This window comes from Ambystoma mexicanum, chromosome 4p (genome assembly GCF_040938575.1).
Source record: "Ambystoma mexicanum isolate Mex_15411 chromosome 4p, UKY_AmexF1_1, whole genome shotgun sequence".
Taxonomy (NCBI): domain Eukaryota; kingdom Metazoa; phylum Chordata; class Amphibia; order Caudata; family Ambystomatidae; genus Ambystoma; species Ambystoma mexicanum.
Genome location: NC_090927.1, coordinates 229075894 through 229094534, shown reverse-complemented (window position 1 = coordinate 229094534; position 18641 = coordinate 229075894). Strand labels below are relative to the sequence as shown.

Here is an 18641-nt window from a genome sequence, read left to right as displayed (position 1 = left end):
CCAACATTTAATTCTGCTGGGGGTGCACAGTGGAAAATAATCTGAAACCGGGCTAGTCTCACTCATCCCTCTTACCTGCCACCCCAAACCCGGCTGCCATGCAGCTAGTGTCAGTTCAATCTGTACCTGATAATCTAGGTGTGGAACACATTTAGAAGACCCTCTGTACATTACAGTTTGCAGTCAGAATTCTCCTAAACTCAGTGGCAGGACACAGGACGTTGGGTGATGTCCTGTACAGGTTGGAGCTTAAGGTAGAGGATCAAAACTGTGACCTAGCTGAAAAACTTTAAAATTTGACCAGAGTGTGTGTCAATGAAAAACAGCCTACTCAGGATTTCTCAGGGTGAGGCAGAGTCAGACTTTCCCGTCGAAGGACTGAATTCTACAGGGCTGCAAGATATTTCTGACATACATCTTACTCGCAAGCAGCACTGGAGATGTAAGCACCTGGCTGCTTTGAGTCCAAAAAATAAAACACGTTCATTGCTCAGAAAGGCTGAAATACTAATCATTGTTGGCCTGTAGAGCAAAACAAACTTTCCAAAAAGCGGAAAACAAGAGCTAAGCGATGTAAACCCAGGCAAGTAAAATCTGTTGGAATACTCACTAGAAAGAGCCACAATCTAAAGAGCTGGCATTCTCTGAACTCTCTATATCGTTGGATCAATCAAGAGATGATGTTGATAACCTCGTTGTTCCTCCAAAAGAGCGAACCTCAACTTAGAAAATAAATAAGGCTCTTATGGAAGATGAAAAGAATAAATCTCTCTGATGGTAGAGGTTAGTTGAAATAACAAAGAACCCTCAGTGATACTTGACAGTAAATCTTTTACAATAAGAAGTCTCTTCCCTGAAAACGACTATAAATTAATAAATCGCTCCAATTTCTTAAATCTACTCCAACTAATTCCTCTTTTGGGAATTTTCAACTCCAGTGACATTAGCTTTGTGGATCCATTGAACTATGAAATAGTGTTACGCTCACCTGGTCTCTGCGGAGGCATTGGGGCATGGTTGCAGCCCTCCCGGGGGTGAGGTCGCTCGGGTCTGATTTTGCCCTCTGCGCTTACGTGGTGGCTGGTGGTAATAGATGATACTGCTCGGGACTACTCCTGCATGGAGAATAGGGGCGTGAGTATGTCAGCTTGTGCGCCTGATCCCCTTCCAGACCCCTTCTCCCAAACCGCAGTACCCGTGGGGTGTGCTGCACCTGGAAAGCTCACCTGTTGATTAGTTTCAGCAAGTGCTCTGTCCTGCTGCTTCTGGCAGGGGCACTTGTATGATCTGGATCGAGTTGCTTCACTGGTCCCTTGCACGTGGTAGTCCAGTCCTGCTGCGACTAAGCCACTATACTTCAGGTAAGTGTTACTGTTTGCCTTTGTCTTTCCTCATCTGTTTTTGTTGTATTGTAAAGTTTGTTGTCTTGTATTGCTGTCCGTTCCACGTTTGATGTTTGCTCTTTTGCTTTCTTCCCTTGCAGGAGATGTTGCCGGCCCGGCAGAAACTGCAGAGCTCGAGGCGGCAGCCGGAGGGAACGAGGAACGAAGCCGCAGCGGTACAGTAGCTGGTAAGTTGTTAACTAGGTGGCACGCTGGGTTCAAATGTGGCGCGGCCCTAGGACGGATGTTCTAACCTTGGGCCTCATTACGACTTTGGAGCTAGCCATGTCCTTGATAAGGGCATGGCTGCCTCCAAAACCGTGTCCGGGTTCCCTGAATAGCGAATTACCGTGCCATTCCGAGTTTGGAGGGCCCGGTAATTCCTCCCTCAGGGAACCCGGGCCCGGACCTTCCCCATTCCCATTGAGCCCCCATAGGGCTCAATGCGAATGGGCGCAGGAGGTAACAACGGGCCAATTACGACCGGCGCGTTGTTAGCTCCTTGGTCCCCTCGCGGGACTCGGTAAGGACGTCTTGTAAAACCAGACGTCCACATCGGGTCCCGCGAGGGAACCTCGTAATACTGTGGAATGGGTTTAACGGGCCTGCCACCATTAGCGGCACCCGTTAACCCATTCCGCAATTCTTATAATGAGTCCCCTTGTCTTTCTTCTTCTTCACAGGGTCCGAGTTCGTGGATGCGGAGCGCAGTGCTGCAGCGTCGGGATCAAGATCACTGGATGTCAGCAGATGAGTCTGCAGATGAAGCGATGAAGCACCGGTTTCCTGGAGGTGAGTATGTAAGAGAACGCCTGTTTTCAAAGGTAAGTAAACTGGTCCAAGCGGCGGTGAGCGTCACGTTGCACGCGAGTGCACAGTAATGCGAAGACCCGGCCTTAAGGATGGAGCAGCTTATATAGCTGAGCTTCTGATGCCACGCCCACCAGGTTCAGCCTGCCTGCCACACCCGATGAGTCAGCACATGAAGACCAGGGCTAGGGAGCCACACCCGATGAGTCAGCACATATCAGCTCTTGGAAAGTTCTTGTAAAATAAAAGCACTCCTACGCTGAAATAAAGTGTTCCTGCTCACATCTCTATATGAGCTTGGCGCCAAAGGCGCCACGACTGAGTCCAGCCAGGGCCCCTTTGTTTATGGGTCCCAAAGGGACATAAGTGAGTCAAGTGACCCATTGCCCCCGTCACTAGATGATGTGGTTTTTGTGTTCTGAGGCCTGTGGCCATGACAAATGAGATCATTTTACGAATCCATTGTTATAGGTCTGACACTGTTAGGGTAATAAGAGATCAGTTGCAGAGCTTTGTAAAGTTGGGATATGATTCAGAATCTTTTCTTTCTCACTGTGTTAGATCTGGAGTGGCGGTCCATAAATTACCTACATTGTCTTGTAAAAATGTATCTGTTGAGAAAGATAACCCTGTACATTCAAACCCTGAGGTGGTCGAGCAGGTGCCTCCTCTCTACTTAATCAACGAGAAGTTATATTGTGTCAGGGAACTCGAGTGGTTGCTCACATTGGCTGACCCTGGGTGGGTCTTTGGATCTCTTTGGATCTCTTGTACAGAAAATATATTTTACTTCTACAAAAGGTCTGCATCCAACATACATTTAGATGGATATGTGATCTACCAAAAACGTGCTCGACAGCGTTTGGTTGGGAGATCTAGTGGGGGTTTGCTGGTTGGGATTAAACATACTATTCCTTCCCCTGTAATAAACAGTGGAAATTAATGTCAAAATGTTCTGAAAGTCGACACACGGTTTGGAGGGCAAGTCTAGGCATTGTTTGCTGATTAACATCTATGCCCCTCCTGGTGGTTTTTTTCTCTAATTAAATTAATTTTGGAAAAGATATGTGAATCCAGTACTGAATGGTATGTTGATGATAATGACATATTAGTGATGGGGTATTGCAATGCCTGCTCTCTTGATTGACCCCTTACTTGACCTATGGATAATCTAGAAGTGAGAACTTGGATCTGATAATGTTGAATGGGAGAATGAAAGGTGGTGTTCCTGGTGAATACACCTGGAGATGTGGGAAAAATAATTCTACAATATTTGCGAAAATGCTGCTGAAAGCCCTGCAAAAATGGGCGGTGGAATCTGATTCCCTAGATGCTTTTCAGTCAGGTTTTCGGCAAGAGCTGAGTACATCCACTAATTGTATGGTGATAGATTTATTAGCACACCAAGCAAAGGTCCAAGCACGGCCAGTATTTTTCGCCTTTTTAGATATTAGTAAAGCGTTTGACATGGTTAATAGGGCTTTCTTGTGGAAAAAACTATATGATAGGGGGTGTCCGGTAGCTCTGTTGAGTATTTTGGTGGCTCTCCATACAAATACAAGGATTAGAGTAAGGCTGGACGAATTAGGGAATTATTCCCCCTGTATTCAGACAAATAGGGGTTTAAGACAGGGGTGTGTTTTGGCACCCTTTCTTTTTTGCCTGTATTTACTGGGAATAGGAGGCTGTATGGAATTTGTAAAAACTTTCCCTCCAAGATTGGGTGCTATGGTTGTCCAATACTTGCTTTATGCAGACGACATTGTTATATGTGACCTCACAGCTATTGGGCTCCAAAGAGCATTAGTAGCCGTGGAGGGATTTCTAGAGAAACTAGACTTATCATTAAACACAGTAAAATCAAAGGTTCTGGTGTTTAAGGGGGGCAGGAAAAGCTGTAAAATAATGCCTTGGTACCTGAAAAATGGTAAATTAGAAGTTGTAACTAAATTTGTATACTTAGGGCTGGTAATTTATGACAAGCTCTCTGGTCCTGAATTACAGGAAGATTTAAGGGTAAAATTTGTAGGCGCAGGTGTACAACTCCGAATTTTCGATGGGAAATTCGGTAGATACTCTCTTTTACCAGCCCTAAAGTTATACAAACAACAGTTAATCCCAAAATTAATTTATGGGGCTCAAACTCGGAGTCAGCTGATTAACTGGTCACAATTAGAGGGGGCACTATGGAAAGGCCTACTTCAACTTCCGCAGTCAGTTCCTTTAGCAGGGATTTTGTTTGAATTAGGTCTGTTACCTATAAAGACTATGGTTGACTGGGGTAAGCTTCAGTTGCTGGTAAAAATACTGAACCCTCCAGGGGCGTCAATATATGAACAGTTAAACCTGGTAAGAGTTCAGGGTAGCTGTAGGGTTCTTGGGGAATGGGTTTTGAATTGTCAATTGATGCTTCAACAAGCAAATATTTCAATGGAGGAATTGGAGCTGACACCGAAAGTTGCCAAGTTAAGATGGTGTTGATATGTATGGTCTAACTTGAGATCTGACATAATGGAGTATAAATGCTTTGGGGACCACTTTCTTTGGTCATGTAAAAGTTTTAATACTCCAGCTCCTTACCTTGAAAAGCACCCGTCAAGATCCTTTAGGACACAAGTGCTAAGATTAAGGTTGAATTTGTTACAAACAAAAGAAGTATTGGGTCGCCGTGCGGAAATTCCACAAGAACAGAGATTATGCCGGCATTGTAACAAAAATATTGAGACGCTAAAACACTTGTGTGTGACTTGCCCTAAGCTGGAGGACTTGCGGTCTTGTTTTTCAGCAGGCTTGGTTTTCTCCTCCGAGAATGAACTATGGAGGAGGATATTGAATTGTAATGAATTAAGCTTGACCATACATGTTTTTGAATTTTTAAGGAAAGCTGCTGTAATTTTATAAATGTTGGATATATTAAGCTTGACCATACATGTTTTTGAATTTTTTTTTAAGGAAAGCTGCAGTAATTTTATAAATGTTGGATATATGTATATTGGATTGTGTATTTTTGTATGTGTTAAAAGTACTGTGGTACTGTAGAACACAATAAAATAAATAAATAAAATAAAATAATTCTACAATAGATTAGGTTTATTGTGACTATGGGTTGGCTTCTAAGTGGAAAAAAATGAAGGTTAGTCACAATCAACATAGTGACCATGCAATGTTGACTATTTTGGTTTCTGGGGATCATTCAATAGCACCTCAGTCACTTGGCGGGGACGTGGTCGTAAATGCTCCTGGCAATAGAACTGCGTGGGTGCATACAAACATAGCTAAGATCAAGACACGAGAAGTTACATTTTGGCGTATTGGATGATTTGACTTGCAATGAGATTGAGAAGTGGATAACACAACTCAAACATAGAAAGCAACATATGTAACTTCAGAGAATGATGTAAAGTCATTTGATTGTAAAATAAGAGATGAGAAAAGAAGCATGCTAAGAGTGGTGAGACAAATTATGTTTAGTGACCTTGAAGATGGCTTGAAAAGGGTTAAAGTAAAACAGGTTAAGAATCAATATCGAAAGTGAGTGCATTGGTGGAAGATTTGCAAGATAAATGCGCTCTGGCAGAATATGATTGTAACTTGGCCAAGGGAGATCCACATCCATATGGAGATTGTTGGGAACAGCTTGAAATATTAAGGGAGACAAAGTCATCAATCCTATTAGTGAGTCTACATGGAAGGAGTTTGTTTCACTTCAATGTGGTGGTGGCACCATTTTGAATGACGAGAATGTGAGCTGCTATATCAAGTTGTCTGTGGTCCCTATTTTACTTGATAAGGAAGCCATTCTTTCCCTTATAAAAAAAATCTTTGTCATCCAGTGCCCAATGGATTGGCAAATGTTATTTTAAAAACAGAGCCTGAAAATTGGGTCAGCCTTATCAAACTTATTTTTTTTAAAGTGTATATGGAAAAAACAATCCCTTAATCTTAGAAAACATCCATATTGATACCAGTATTCAAAAAGGTTGACCGTCTATGCCCATGTAACTATAGACTAATGTCTATGTTAGATGTGACCAGGCAATTATTGATTAATTGATTAATTCTTACTGGAAAAACTTGAGAAGTGGGCATTAGCAAATAAGGTGCTTGACAATTCCAAGATTAGATTTAGGAGAGGTACAGCGCAATTCACAATCTGCTGGCTATTTATTATTTAGCAGGTAGAGCCAAACTGAGGGGTAATCCGGTGGTGTATGCATTGTTTGTTGTCTTCCTAGCAGCCTTTGACACTGTGAATCGGAGACTATTGTGGCAAGAAATGCAGAGATTAGGCTGCCCGGAGGTTTCACTTAATTTGATCCATATGCTCCATATAGAATCTAGCGTTCGGTTTAGGCTTGATGGTAGAGGGTCCATCACTGCCCCGAATGCATGGTTAAACATGGATATGTGCTGGCCCCCTTACCTTTTAATTGGTATCTCTCAGATCTGGCGGATGCTTCAAGAAATGGACCGAATGGCCCCCGTGTATCAATCAGACATATATTACCTCCTTATCTTATGCTGATGATATTGTTGTCTGCCCATGCTTGTGGAGGTATCTTCCGTTCCCTAGAAGAGTTAGCAAAGTAAGCCTTTGAGAATGAACTCAGCATCAATCTTAGTAAAAACAAAGGTGATGCAATTTATTGGGAAGAAGAATCCACAACCCTCCTTTTCCCTTTATGGCCAATAATTGTAGTTTATGGATAAGTATACCTAATTGGGAATTCCAATAGATGCGTGAAGAGGCTACTCATTATTGATAGCAGAATGCCAAAAAAGGCTTCCACGTTGACAGTCCTAATTTATAAATTTGCAAGAAAGTCTGTTGGTTATTCCTTGGATGAAATTATATGTTCATATAAACAATGAAACTGTCCAGCAGTCCTTTATGGTCTGGAAGCTATCACTATTAATAACCTGAAGTAGCTTAGTGTTCTGGAGGGAACATTCTGGCGCAGCATACTAGCGCTGCCTTTTAGTGTTCCCATCGACGTTTTGTGCCAGCATTAGGGTTGCCCTTTTTGGTGGGCAGGTGCTATTGAAAAAGGGGTCTTTGTTTATTAAAGCTATTGAAGAACCTGTATGTCCATTATTAGATCTGATGTCAGTCCTCATTGGGGAGAATGAGTGTAATGGGAATAGAGCTTTACCTCTGAATTGTGTGCGTATTAGATTGTTTGGTTATGTTGTTTGGTCCACCTGTAGGCACCAAGATTTGTCTTTGTTACTTGCCCTTTGGGGAAAAAAGTCATCACCATGGGGGATTGGAATTCAAACAATGGCCCTTTAAGAAGGTTGAATACCTATGCTGATATCATGGAATTACAACACAGATATATTTCCCCACAAAAGTATTTGTTGATCTGCCCCTCTTCTACTCTTCTGCAACAACAAAACAAACCACACATAGACTTGCACAACAGCACACGACGACTACGAACCACAAAACACCCCAAGCCCAGTGAACGGACCCACCGGGCTGAGGCTGTCAACAGCACGTCACTGCTCTCTTACACTTTTCCTGCTTCCTCCCACTAACTCAACCTACCCTCCTCTTTCAGAGCCGCCAGAGCGCCAAGGGACCACTAAGGTGGTGATAGTGCGCGGTACAAATGTCCTTTAACATTAACATTAACATTCTAAGTTGCAGTAGTTTCCTTTACTTTTTTCTATTAAGCAGTTAACTGTCCTTGGCATTGTTGCTTCAAGGTTTAGCATTCCAGCTGATAGAAGATATTGCTGGATATGTAAGTTGAGGCATATCCTTGAAACTCCCAAACATGTATTGACTGAGTGTCCAAAAATGGGTGAGATGTATGTGACTAATTACAGTGATTTTGTATACTCATATGATTTGATAAAAAGTGATGACTTCTGGTCTTATTGCTTAAACGTAAGGCCTGATTCACAGAAGTGTTTTATAATGGCACAATCCCAGAGAAAACACTCTGTGAATCAGGCCCTAAATGTCGAGCTTTGCACCTTGCACTTTACAGAGTATGGATGTGTGTTAGTTTGAATTCAGGAGCTATCACCTCTAATCTGTTAATTTTGATTGTTTGAATCTTTATGATTATGTTTTTAGATCTGTATGTTTTAGATTATTTATTAGGATTGCTTTTATGATGATTTTTCTTTATTCTTACATTATGTAATATTGTTGCAAAGATGTGAGATGTTTGTGTAAAGTTCTTTTGAACTGAAACACAAATAAATAAATAAACACAATGGGCCTCATTACGAGTTTGTAGGTAGCCATACCCTTAGTAAGGGCATGGCTACCCCAAACTCGGGTCCGGGTCTGAGTCCAGCAAAAGGGGACTTACCGTGCCATTCTGACCTTGGAGGGCCCGGTAATTCCTTTTCACGGGACCCGGACCCGGTACGTCCCCATTCCCATTTGAGCCCCCATAGGGGAGGCATTCCCCCAGGAAGTCATTATAAGGGCTCTTAGCCCCACATCCTTTTCTGTATCATTTCATCTCAGCCAGCCACGCATTCACTGCAGTTGTGTATTCTCTATTTTTCTCTTGGATTAAGTAAGATATTGTCTTTAAGGGTTTTGTGGAGTTTTCCCTGGTGTAATCTAGTATTGTGTTGAGCTTAGCGGCTGTTCTTCTGCTTGCCTGTAACATGCCTGGGCAGTCTGTTGTGGGTGTTTGGTCTCCCACTGGGCTCCAGAATGAGAAGTTTATTACATTCCCATTTGGGCTAGCAGTCTGTGCCTCTTGTTCCAGGCTGGGCCTTGCAAGGTGGGCCCAGGTGCATTGTGGTACTTGTAGCCCCAATTCTTCTCTGGATTTTGCTACCTCCCAGCAAATACCTTAAAGATTAATAATCGAGACCTGGCCCAATGTACATGTGCAGCTTCATGGATACATGGGAGTCAGTGACAGGAGCCGCCCTCAAATTCACACACCAATCCTGGTGTCCACGGCCTCCCTAGGCAGGATAAACCCCATGACCTTGTGCACATGGACAGTGTTCAATGAATGTATAAGTTATGACCAATTGTCTTCACACTTCTAGGCAAATGTCTCTAACTTTCTCACTAACACCTCTTGTTCATTGCACCACATTAGGCTGTAATGCAGATGATGTATAGGAAGCCATGACAGCGATGCACCTTATCTATTTTGTGGCCAGGGAGATAAAGGGCCAGGAAACAGCAATGGCGAAAGTCAAGGAAGAGTAGACCAGAGGTTACTAAGCAATTGGACAGGTAAGTGGGGGTTGATGTGACAGGCACACAGAGTTGTGACTGGTCATGCTCAAATTCATCAGGCTCAGTGGCCATGTTGTCACTATTGGCCTATATCACAGATGGCTATCCGTTTGCCATCATTCTGTTCTAGGTGCTAATTGCCAATAAATCAAAGCTGGTTAAAAGCTCCAGCAAGTGTAGATTTATACAGAGTTTGTAAATTCACACTGAGAGGATTGTACATGGAGGGAAACGTTCAATGAAAAGCAGATCTGAGTGGCGTAAGAACATTCTCCACCAAGAGAATACTATTAGTAAAGTATTGCATCAACTTACCATCAAACCTAATGGTGATGAATGTCCCCCCAGCAACGCTGCCCTCTGTTGGTTCTATGTGAATACGCCAAGGTGATACTAGAGACAACAAGACATTTATATCAGGAATGAATCAAACATTTCCAGAATCCTTTCATCTTCCTTAAGCAAACAACGTGCACATTGTATATGCTGGTAACATTGACAAATACAATACTCCTTTTTTACGTGGCTATTTTCTTAATTTTAAGGACATTTGCATATGTTTCCCAGCACAGTCCTTGGGTTTAATGATTTTCATCCACGTTCCCGAAATAGCAAAGATGAGAGGGCCTGATTGGATCCTCGGAACAACACTAAAACCTGTGACAAGCTCTGCTGTATCTATCATGTATGTGGAGAGCAGGGGCTTATTTTCTTAATAAATATTCTAATTGATTATTTAATAGTTAACATCACAACTACTTCCAATTGTTTGATCATCAGGCTCAGCTTATGTTAGCAGGATGAGTACAATGTTTCAATGTACAAACTTTTAATTATAAAAACAAATTGAAAAATGTATTTTTACAGATTTGGAAAATGTCTGACATCACTTGAAGTGCAGAATTACTGTATAATGACTGCCAACATGTAGTCTAGGTATATATACGTGGCTCTGCTATTTAAGCTGGGCATCTTCAGTGGTATGTGGATAAGGTTTGGGTAGTGGTGCGGGTGAACCAGTGACTTTGCTCCATGCTCGGGAGCCAACAGAAGAATGTATAATAGGTTCACTCTTCTGTGCATGAACAAGAGGCCGGGCAGAGAAAAATAGAACAAAAAGGGTATACCTGGCCTTTGCGGATTTATCACAAGCATGGGCAAATATTGAACAATGGCATTGCCCTAGGAGCATCATGGACCCCATCAAAGACTTTTATAATGAGATGACGCTGCAAGAGAGAACAAATTCAATGGGCATGCTTTCAAGGCCTATACCAACAACTGAGGGCTTGAAACAAGGTTGCCCACTTGCTCTATGTGATGCTGGAAATGCTTCGGAGGGACAGGGCCTCCGTATCTTTGTCCTTTACAGCCTTTTTATCGTGTGTTCTGTCGTGTTTTCCACGCAGGAGTTCATGTGGGACTCCTGGCGGTGCAGCTCTTTCTCTTTTGGTTTGGTGAACAGACCCATGGGATACCCTTATTGCACCCACGGGTGGGGGTACAACCCTGTGCCCGTAGTGTATTTTTTTGGGCACCTGTGAGTGGCCCACAGAGCAGGGTATGGGCTGGTGGCATCTCCATGCTGAATTTGACAGGTGCCCTGAGTATCCTCCATTTTGGGATACCCAGGCCCTGCCATTGGAATCAGTTGATTCCTGATTGAAAACAAGGTGGCCCCTGTGGCCTCTTGCTTTCTATTGCCTGTTACCTTGTTTTCCCAAAGTCATGGGAAGCCCTGACTCTGTCCCTTCCCCCTGACTGGCTGTTGGGTGAAACTTCCATATATGGTGTTGTTGTGAAGTCCAGTCTAGACTGGCTGGAGCCTTCCCAGTGGCTGTATGTTGTGGGTACACCCTGTGGGTGGGACCTGGGTGAATGGAGTGTGTGACCAATATGCACTTCTTGTTGTGGCTCTCTGGTTTCTGGAATGAGAGACAAAGACTGAGAAAGCCCTGCCCGAAACTGGCCTGAATGCAGTGTGTAGTGTTGAATGGCTGGGTACTTGTCCCAATCCACATTCCTTGTTGTGAGTGTCTGAGAGGGAGGAGGATGGCCTGAATGCACTGTGTGCCTGATTGGCTGACTGACTGCATGAATGCCCTTCTGTATGATTGGCTGCTGAGTGTGACCCAGCAGTGTGGATGAGAGACAGGATAGTATATCTGGGGACCTCTCACCACTGGAAATTGTTCAGAAGCTGTGTCTACACTTGAAGAGTAACTGGAACTGCTGATCCTCGACGCCCAGCTGGAAGAAGAAGACTTGCTGTTGCATTTGCTTCAGCCCGATCTGAAAGCTGCCAAACTCGTCGAAGACTGATCCGAGAGAGGACCTGGTAAGGTGCCCTCTTCCCGTGCTCCAAGGGACCATCGAGCACTGCTAACCTTCGCCAAAGCTCCCTGGAAGTCAGACCCTCAAAAGGCTGCCGACCCGAGACGGGACCGCTGAGGAGAACGAAGTGAAGCACCTGACTTCGCCGCCGTCGAAGTCCATTGCTGTCGACCAGGGTTCGCAGGTCTGTGTAACCACTGGAGGCCCATCAAAGTTGTGTTACCCAGACGCGGGGACCACTTGATGCCGTGCCGCTGACGACCGGAGCCACCCGCTCCTTTGCCTAAGAACATTTGAATCAAAGGATTCCCTTGTCCACAACGTTGACTGCTTTGTCCGGCCGGAGAAAGTCAAGGCCGCCGACGCGCCGAGGAGAATTCGCCGGTGGGTTTCCCGCCACCCAGAGACAAGAGAGACTTTGACGAATCGACGCCCTTGCTGGGCCACAGTTCTTCAGAAACTCTTTGCGGTCCTGAACAATCAATCGCCGTGGTGCCCCGCACACCTCATCCTCGCAGGACGTCACCGACGAGCACCGCCTGGATCGACGGCATGGTCTCGGCACCCTCGAACTTCTCATCAACGCCGTCGACACCAAGTTCACCTTTCTCCGACGCCTCTCGACGATCCATGGCTCCTGCTTGAAAGGGAGTCACTCAAGAAGGATCCGTCAACGCTTCCTCGAAGCACTCTACTCACCAGGTACATTGGGGGGGGTAAAAACATTATAGGAGAGAACAAGACTAGTGAGCAATATATGGACTGGGCTTGTGCTATATATCTTTATTTTACAGGTTGCCCAGGTGGGGGGATCTCCACACAGAACTGTCTCTAGGTACCTGGGCCAGTAGTCTGCCAATTGTTCCAACCATCTTGCTTTCCCTCCTATCTCTATTGCTGGTTTCCTTGTTATTGATCTGTGTGAAATTCTAACAGTATAGTTGATGCACTTTAATGAGATCTGATAATATTGGTGGTACCACTTTAGAATTGTATATATTTGCCATTGTTGATTTCCGAGTACAAAATGCGTTATTGTCATTGTGTACATACCTTTGAATATTAATTATATAAAGACTGTGTTTTCAGTAATACAGTGTGTGGACATTCCTTTGTGGGGGTTCGGGGACTACACTGTACTTAAGAACCAGCCTGCATCACCTCCTGAGAAGCTAGGCCTTGATTGCTTGTCCATTGCTACCTTATAGAGAATTTTGGCTGGGGTCCTCTGTGCCTCTTCTCTACCATATAGAGAGCAGAAGTACAGGCACCCCCCACCGGTATCTTTACACTGGTGGCAGCAGTGGGATGCTTATGGTTTTAAGAATCAGTGTATAACTGTGAGACTTACAAAATATCTGCACTTTATTAAATTAAGGTTTGGTTGTGTACAAAATAACTGCATTACAAGCAATGGAGTCAATTGCAAATGGTAAATTGACTAGGATGAGCTTAGAGGCTCTCCAGAGTGCTTGTGAAGCCAGGGAGTTAGACTTTGTGGATAAGTCTAGGGCTGAGCTGATAGCTGCCCTGGTGGACTGCCAGACTAATGGTGAAACTCTTGATGAGGGGGGAGAATGCAACCAATGAGGACTCTGCCCCTGGGGTTTCTGCTGAATCTGTTTCTGGGAATGCCACCATTCCTGCTGCCTCTGTTCCGAACCCCAGCAATTCCATAGAACTTGAGTTATTAAGGATGAAATTGGCCTTTGAATACCGCAAGTTGGAGATAGAAGCTAAGCTTAAGAAATAGGAGCTGGCACAGCAAGTGGAACTCAAGAATAGGGATCTTGAACTCAAAGACAAGGACACTGAATGTCAGAGAATCCAGCTAGAGAAAGCTCGAGTGGAGAATTCAGCAAAACCAGTTGAGTGTGTCAGGTCCCCAGCAACTAAATTTATGAAAGATTTGGTTGGTGTGTTTGTGGAGGGTTCTGATATCCTCCAATGGATTGAAGAGTTTGAAATGGCTTGGGCAATTCATGATATTGACAAAAGAGATTGGGCTGCGTGTTTGTTAAGCAGAGTGCCTCAGACTGGGTATGAATGTATTCTGAAACTGAGTGTGGAAGACAGGGGTCAGTATGAGTGTATGAAATCTGCTTTGATTGCCAAGTTTGGCAAGACACCTACCCAATACCTTAAAAGGTTCAGGGAATTTAAGAAAAGAGTGAATGTGTCTTGGGTTGACTGGGTGAGTGCTGTGCACATGAACATGATGGGGTGGATTGATGGTTACAAGGTGAAAACTTTTGTTGAATTGTCCCACCTGTTGTTTTTTGAGCATTTTTCTGAAGCCTGTTCACCAGAGCTGCGTCAGTATGTTGATGACCAGAACATTTTGGATCCCTTTAAGCTGGCTAGGTTGGCTGACAAGTGGGTCTCCCACCGGGTGTCCCCTAAGGACTCCTCTGGGAAGGACAAGGACAAAGAAAAGGGGGCCTCTCAGAAAGCTGAGGAGTCACAAAAGCAGACACAGTCGGGTAAACCTAAACCCTCCTCTCCGAAGCCCCAAAAATCTAGTGGGGATAAGTCATCTGTGGGTGGGAATAAGAGTAGTGGTCCACCTGCTGCAAAGCAGGCACCCAGTGGTTCCAGTACCGTACCCCGCACTCCCAGCGCTTGTTGGGATCGTGGGGCTCTGGATCACAAGAGGATTGACTCCAAATGTAAAGGTAAGGCACTTGGAGTACAGGCTGTCAGCCTGACCTACCCTTACCTCATGTCTGAGGTGGGGGCCACTGTCCTCCCCTCCTCTACAGGGATCACATTTGGTGCTCCTGTAGAGATTTCCTTAGTGTCCCCTGGGGCCTGGGACCAGTACGCGGAAGTACTGGAGACTATCCCACAGAACACCCGTAGGTTTTTGAGAAGTGTCCTCTTGAATGGCCAGCCTTCTACTGGTTTGAGAGACACTGGGGCAAGCATGACAGTGGTGGACAGGACCCTGCTCAAGCCAGAGGACTATGTAGGTGCTCCTCTGAGAACCACCAGGTTAGCTGGTGGGCCTCTCAAATTATCACCTGTAGCCTTAGTCACACTCATAATTGGAGACAAGACAGCAAAGCTTCCTGTCCTGGTTCAGGACAATGTCCTGCTAACATTCTGTTAGGTAATGATCTAGTAGAGCTGGGGTTGATCTTGGATGGTCTTCCCATGACTGCTGCTGCAGTCACTAGGTCACAGGTGACACCGGGTCTGGCTGTGAGTCAGGTACCCGAGCCAAAGGCGAGGCATAAGGCAAGACGAAGGAAGAACAAGAAGGCACCTCTGTGCAAGGGGCCCTTTCTCTTCCTGCTGTTCTTACAGCACCTATTGGGATCCATGCTAGGGACGGGCTGGATCCAGTGGTAAACCCTGTCTCAACTCCTGTGGGAGAAGAGCCAGAGGACTCTCCTGTGGGAGAGGTTCTCAACCCGGAGGATCATCCTAACCTTCAATGCTTGTTAGCTGAAGGGGGACCCTCCCGGGCAGACTTCTGTAAGGGGCAGAGAGAGTGCCACTCTCTCTCGGGTCTGAGGAAACATGCCATATCCCAGGCACAAGGAGAAGTGCCTAGGACCTTCCGGATATATTGGGAGGGTGAGCTCCTTGTTAGTGAGTCCACTAAGCCTGAACCTGATGCCCTCAAGAGGTTGGTGATACCCCAGGTTTACAGGCCCTTCCTGCTGCAGTTGGCGCATGAGGTGCCCTTAGCTGGTCATCTTGGTACCAAGAAGACTAAGCAGAGGCTCTCTGCCCATTTCTACTGGCCTTGGATGGGAGTAGAAGTGGAGTCCCACTGCAGGACCTGCCCAACTAGTCTGTTGTCTGGCAAGACTGGAGGCAGTGTCATTGTCCCACTGCAGCCATTGCCAGTGGTTGGCACACCATTTGAGAGGGTGTGCATCGACATTGTTGGTCCCTGGACCCTCCCACTTCAGGTGGACATCGGTTCATCCTGGTCTTCATAGATCATGCCACCAGGTATCCTGAGGCTATACCCCTTCGGATTGTAACTACCAAGGTGGTTGCCAGGGCTCTGCTGGGCATTTTCACCCATGTTGGATTCCCTAATGAGGTTGTCTCTGACAGAGGATCCAAATTCATGTCTAGTTACATGAAGACCATGTGGAAAGAGTGCAGAGTAACTTACAAGTTCTCCACCTCTTACCATCCCCAGACCAATGGTCTGGTTGAGAGATTTAATAAAACCCTCAAGGGCATGATAGGTGCTTTGGAAGAGCCCCTAAGGAGGAAATGGGATCTCCTCCTGCCATGCCTGCTGTTTGCTTACAGAGAGGTACCTCAAGAGGGTGTTGGTTTCAGCCCCTTTGAGTTACTCTTTGGACATCCCGTGAAGGGGCCCCTCGTCTTGATCAGAGAAGGTTTGGAAGCCACCCCTCCAGTTCCCGCCAAGCAAGTGGGGGACTATGTGTTAGGCCTCAGATGGAGGATGACACAAATGATGGGTCAGGCAACAGCGAATCTCAAGGCCAGCCAGGAATTGAACAAGTACTGGCATGACCTTAAAGCATTGCAAGTGGATTGGACTCCGGACAGGAAGTCCTTGTGATGGAGCCTACCAAGCCTCGAGCATTGGCAGATAAATGGACTGGACCCTTCAGGATAATCTCCAAGATGGGCAAGGTCAATTATCTGGTTGACATGGGAGCCTCTGGGGTAGCCCCTCAGGTATTCCATGTTAACAGGCTCAAGCCTTTCCACCGGTAGGCAGAAGTCTCATGTCTCTTGCTAGCTTCAGAGCAAGAAGAGGATGAGAGTGAGCCCCTTTCTGATTTGCTGCATAGCAACACTCAGGATGGCTCAGTGGAGGGAGCACATCTCTCTCCAGATTTGACAACAGAGCAGCAGAGGGCCTGCAGGGCTTTGCTCCAGCAGTACAGCAATCTGTTTTCACTGAAACCAGGCCTTACACCGTGGTGTAAGCACGAGATTGATACCGGTGACAGTGTGCCTGTCAAAAGCAGGAGCTACCATATGTCAGATACTCTTAAGAACCACATCCAGGCTGAGGTCGCCAAGATGTTGGATCTGGGTGTTATTGAACCCTCAACCAGTCCCTGGTCCAGTCCTGTGGTCCTTGTCCCCAAGGCAAGTTCCCAGGCAGGTACCAAGGATTGGAGGTTCTGTGTGGACTACAGAGGAGTCAATGCCGTCACCAAAACTGATGCTCACCAATTGCCCCGGGCTGATGAGCTCGTGGACACCATAGGTGCTGCCAAATTTGTGAGCACCTTTGACCTCACCTCAGGCTATTGGCAAATAGCTCTGACGGACCATGCCAAGGAAAAGACAGCGTTCTCAACACCAGAGGGACTCTACCGGTTTAGGGTCATGCCTTTTGGGTTGAAGAATGCCCCTGCCACCTTCCAGAGATTGGTCAACCATGCGCTCAGTGGGCTGGAAGACCTTTGTGTGGCATACTTAGACGACATTGCTCTCTACATTTCCACTTGGGAAGAGCATTTGACACATCTGGATAAGGTGTTGCAGGCCTTGAAAAGGGCTAACCTCACTATCAAGGCCACCAAGTGCCAGATAGCACAGGGGAAAGTCACATATCTTGGTCATGAGGTAGGAGGGGGTCAAATCCAACATCTCCCCAGGAAGGTACAGGATGTACAGGACTGGGAGACTCCCACTACTCAAACCCAGGTGAGAGCCTTTTTGGGCCTCACTGGATATTATCGTAATTTCATGGTGGACTATGGAACCATAGCTGCACCTCTGACAGCTCTGACTTCACCCAAACAACCGAGGAAGGTTAACTGGATTGAAGACTGTCAGAGGGCCTTTGATGGCTTGAAAGAAAGTCTGTGTAGGGCACCTGTGTTGTGTGTGCCTGACTACGCCGACCCTTTATCGTCCAGACGGATGCCTGCGACACCGGAATTGGAGCTGTCTTGTCCCAGTTAGATGACAAAGGGAGGGAACATCCTATCATCTTCATCAGTAGACAACTCAAGGGTAGAGAACTTAGGTGGGCTACTGTCGAGAACGAATGTTTCAGTATAGTTTGGAGCCTTAGGCGTTTTAGGCCCTACCTTCAAGGTCCAAACAGATCATAAGCCCCTAAAGTGGCTTATGCAGATGATTGGTGAACACCCGAAACTGCTCAGCTGGTCCATTAGCCTGCAAGGGCTAGACTTCACCATAGAGCACAGACCAGGGAAGAGTCAAGATGATGCAGATGGCCTTTCCAGAAGGTATGTTGACCATCTGGATGAGGGTGTCTTTCCCGTGGGAGATTAGGCACCCTCCACCTCAGTCTGGGGGGGGCGACTGTGATGCTGGAAATGCATCGGAGGGACAGGGCTTCCGTATCCTTGTCCTTTACTGCCTTTTTAGCGTGTGTTCTGTCGTGTTTTCCGCGCAGGAGTTCATGTGGGACTCCTGGCGGTGCAGCTCTCTCTCTTTGGTTTGGTGAACAGACCCATGGGATACCCTTACGGCACCCATGGGTGGGGGAAAAAACCCTGTGCCCCTAGTGTATGTTTTTGGGCACTTGTGAGTGGCCCACAGAGCAGGGAGCAGGATATGGGCTGGTGGCAGTTCTATGCTGAATTTGACAGGTGTCCTGAGTATCCTCCATTTTGGGATACCCGGGCCCTGATATTGGAATCAGTTGATTCCTGATGGAAAACAAGATGGCCCCTATGGCCTCTTGCTTTCTATTGCCTGCTACCTTGTTTTCACAAAGTCCTGGGAAGCCCTGACTCTGTCCCTTCCCCCTGACTGGCTGTTGGGTGGAAGTTCCATATATGGTGTTGTTGTGAAGTCCAGTCCAGACTGGCTGGATCCTTCACAGTGACTGTATGTTGTGGGTACACCCTGTGGGTGGGACCTGGGTGAATGGAGTGTGTGACCAATATGCACTTCTTGTT

The 18641-nt window shown here is 46.0% G+C and overlaps 1 protein-coding gene across 2 annotated transcripts in view; it reads right to left on the bottom strand.

The window, feature by feature from the left end:
* PKHD1 (PKHD1 ciliary IPT domain containing fibrocystin/polyductin) overlaps positions 1-18641 on the bottom strand; it is a 4356595-nt gene that overhangs the window by 4250293 nt on the left and 87661 nt on the right. For both annotated transcript variants that reach the window (XM_069605754.1, XM_069605755.1), the window contains exon 3: positions 9736-9813. In XM_069605754.1, the coding sequence (XP_069461855.1) occupies positions 9736-9813 (78 nt within the window). The remainder of the gene's footprint in view (positions 1-9735; positions 9814-18641) is intronic.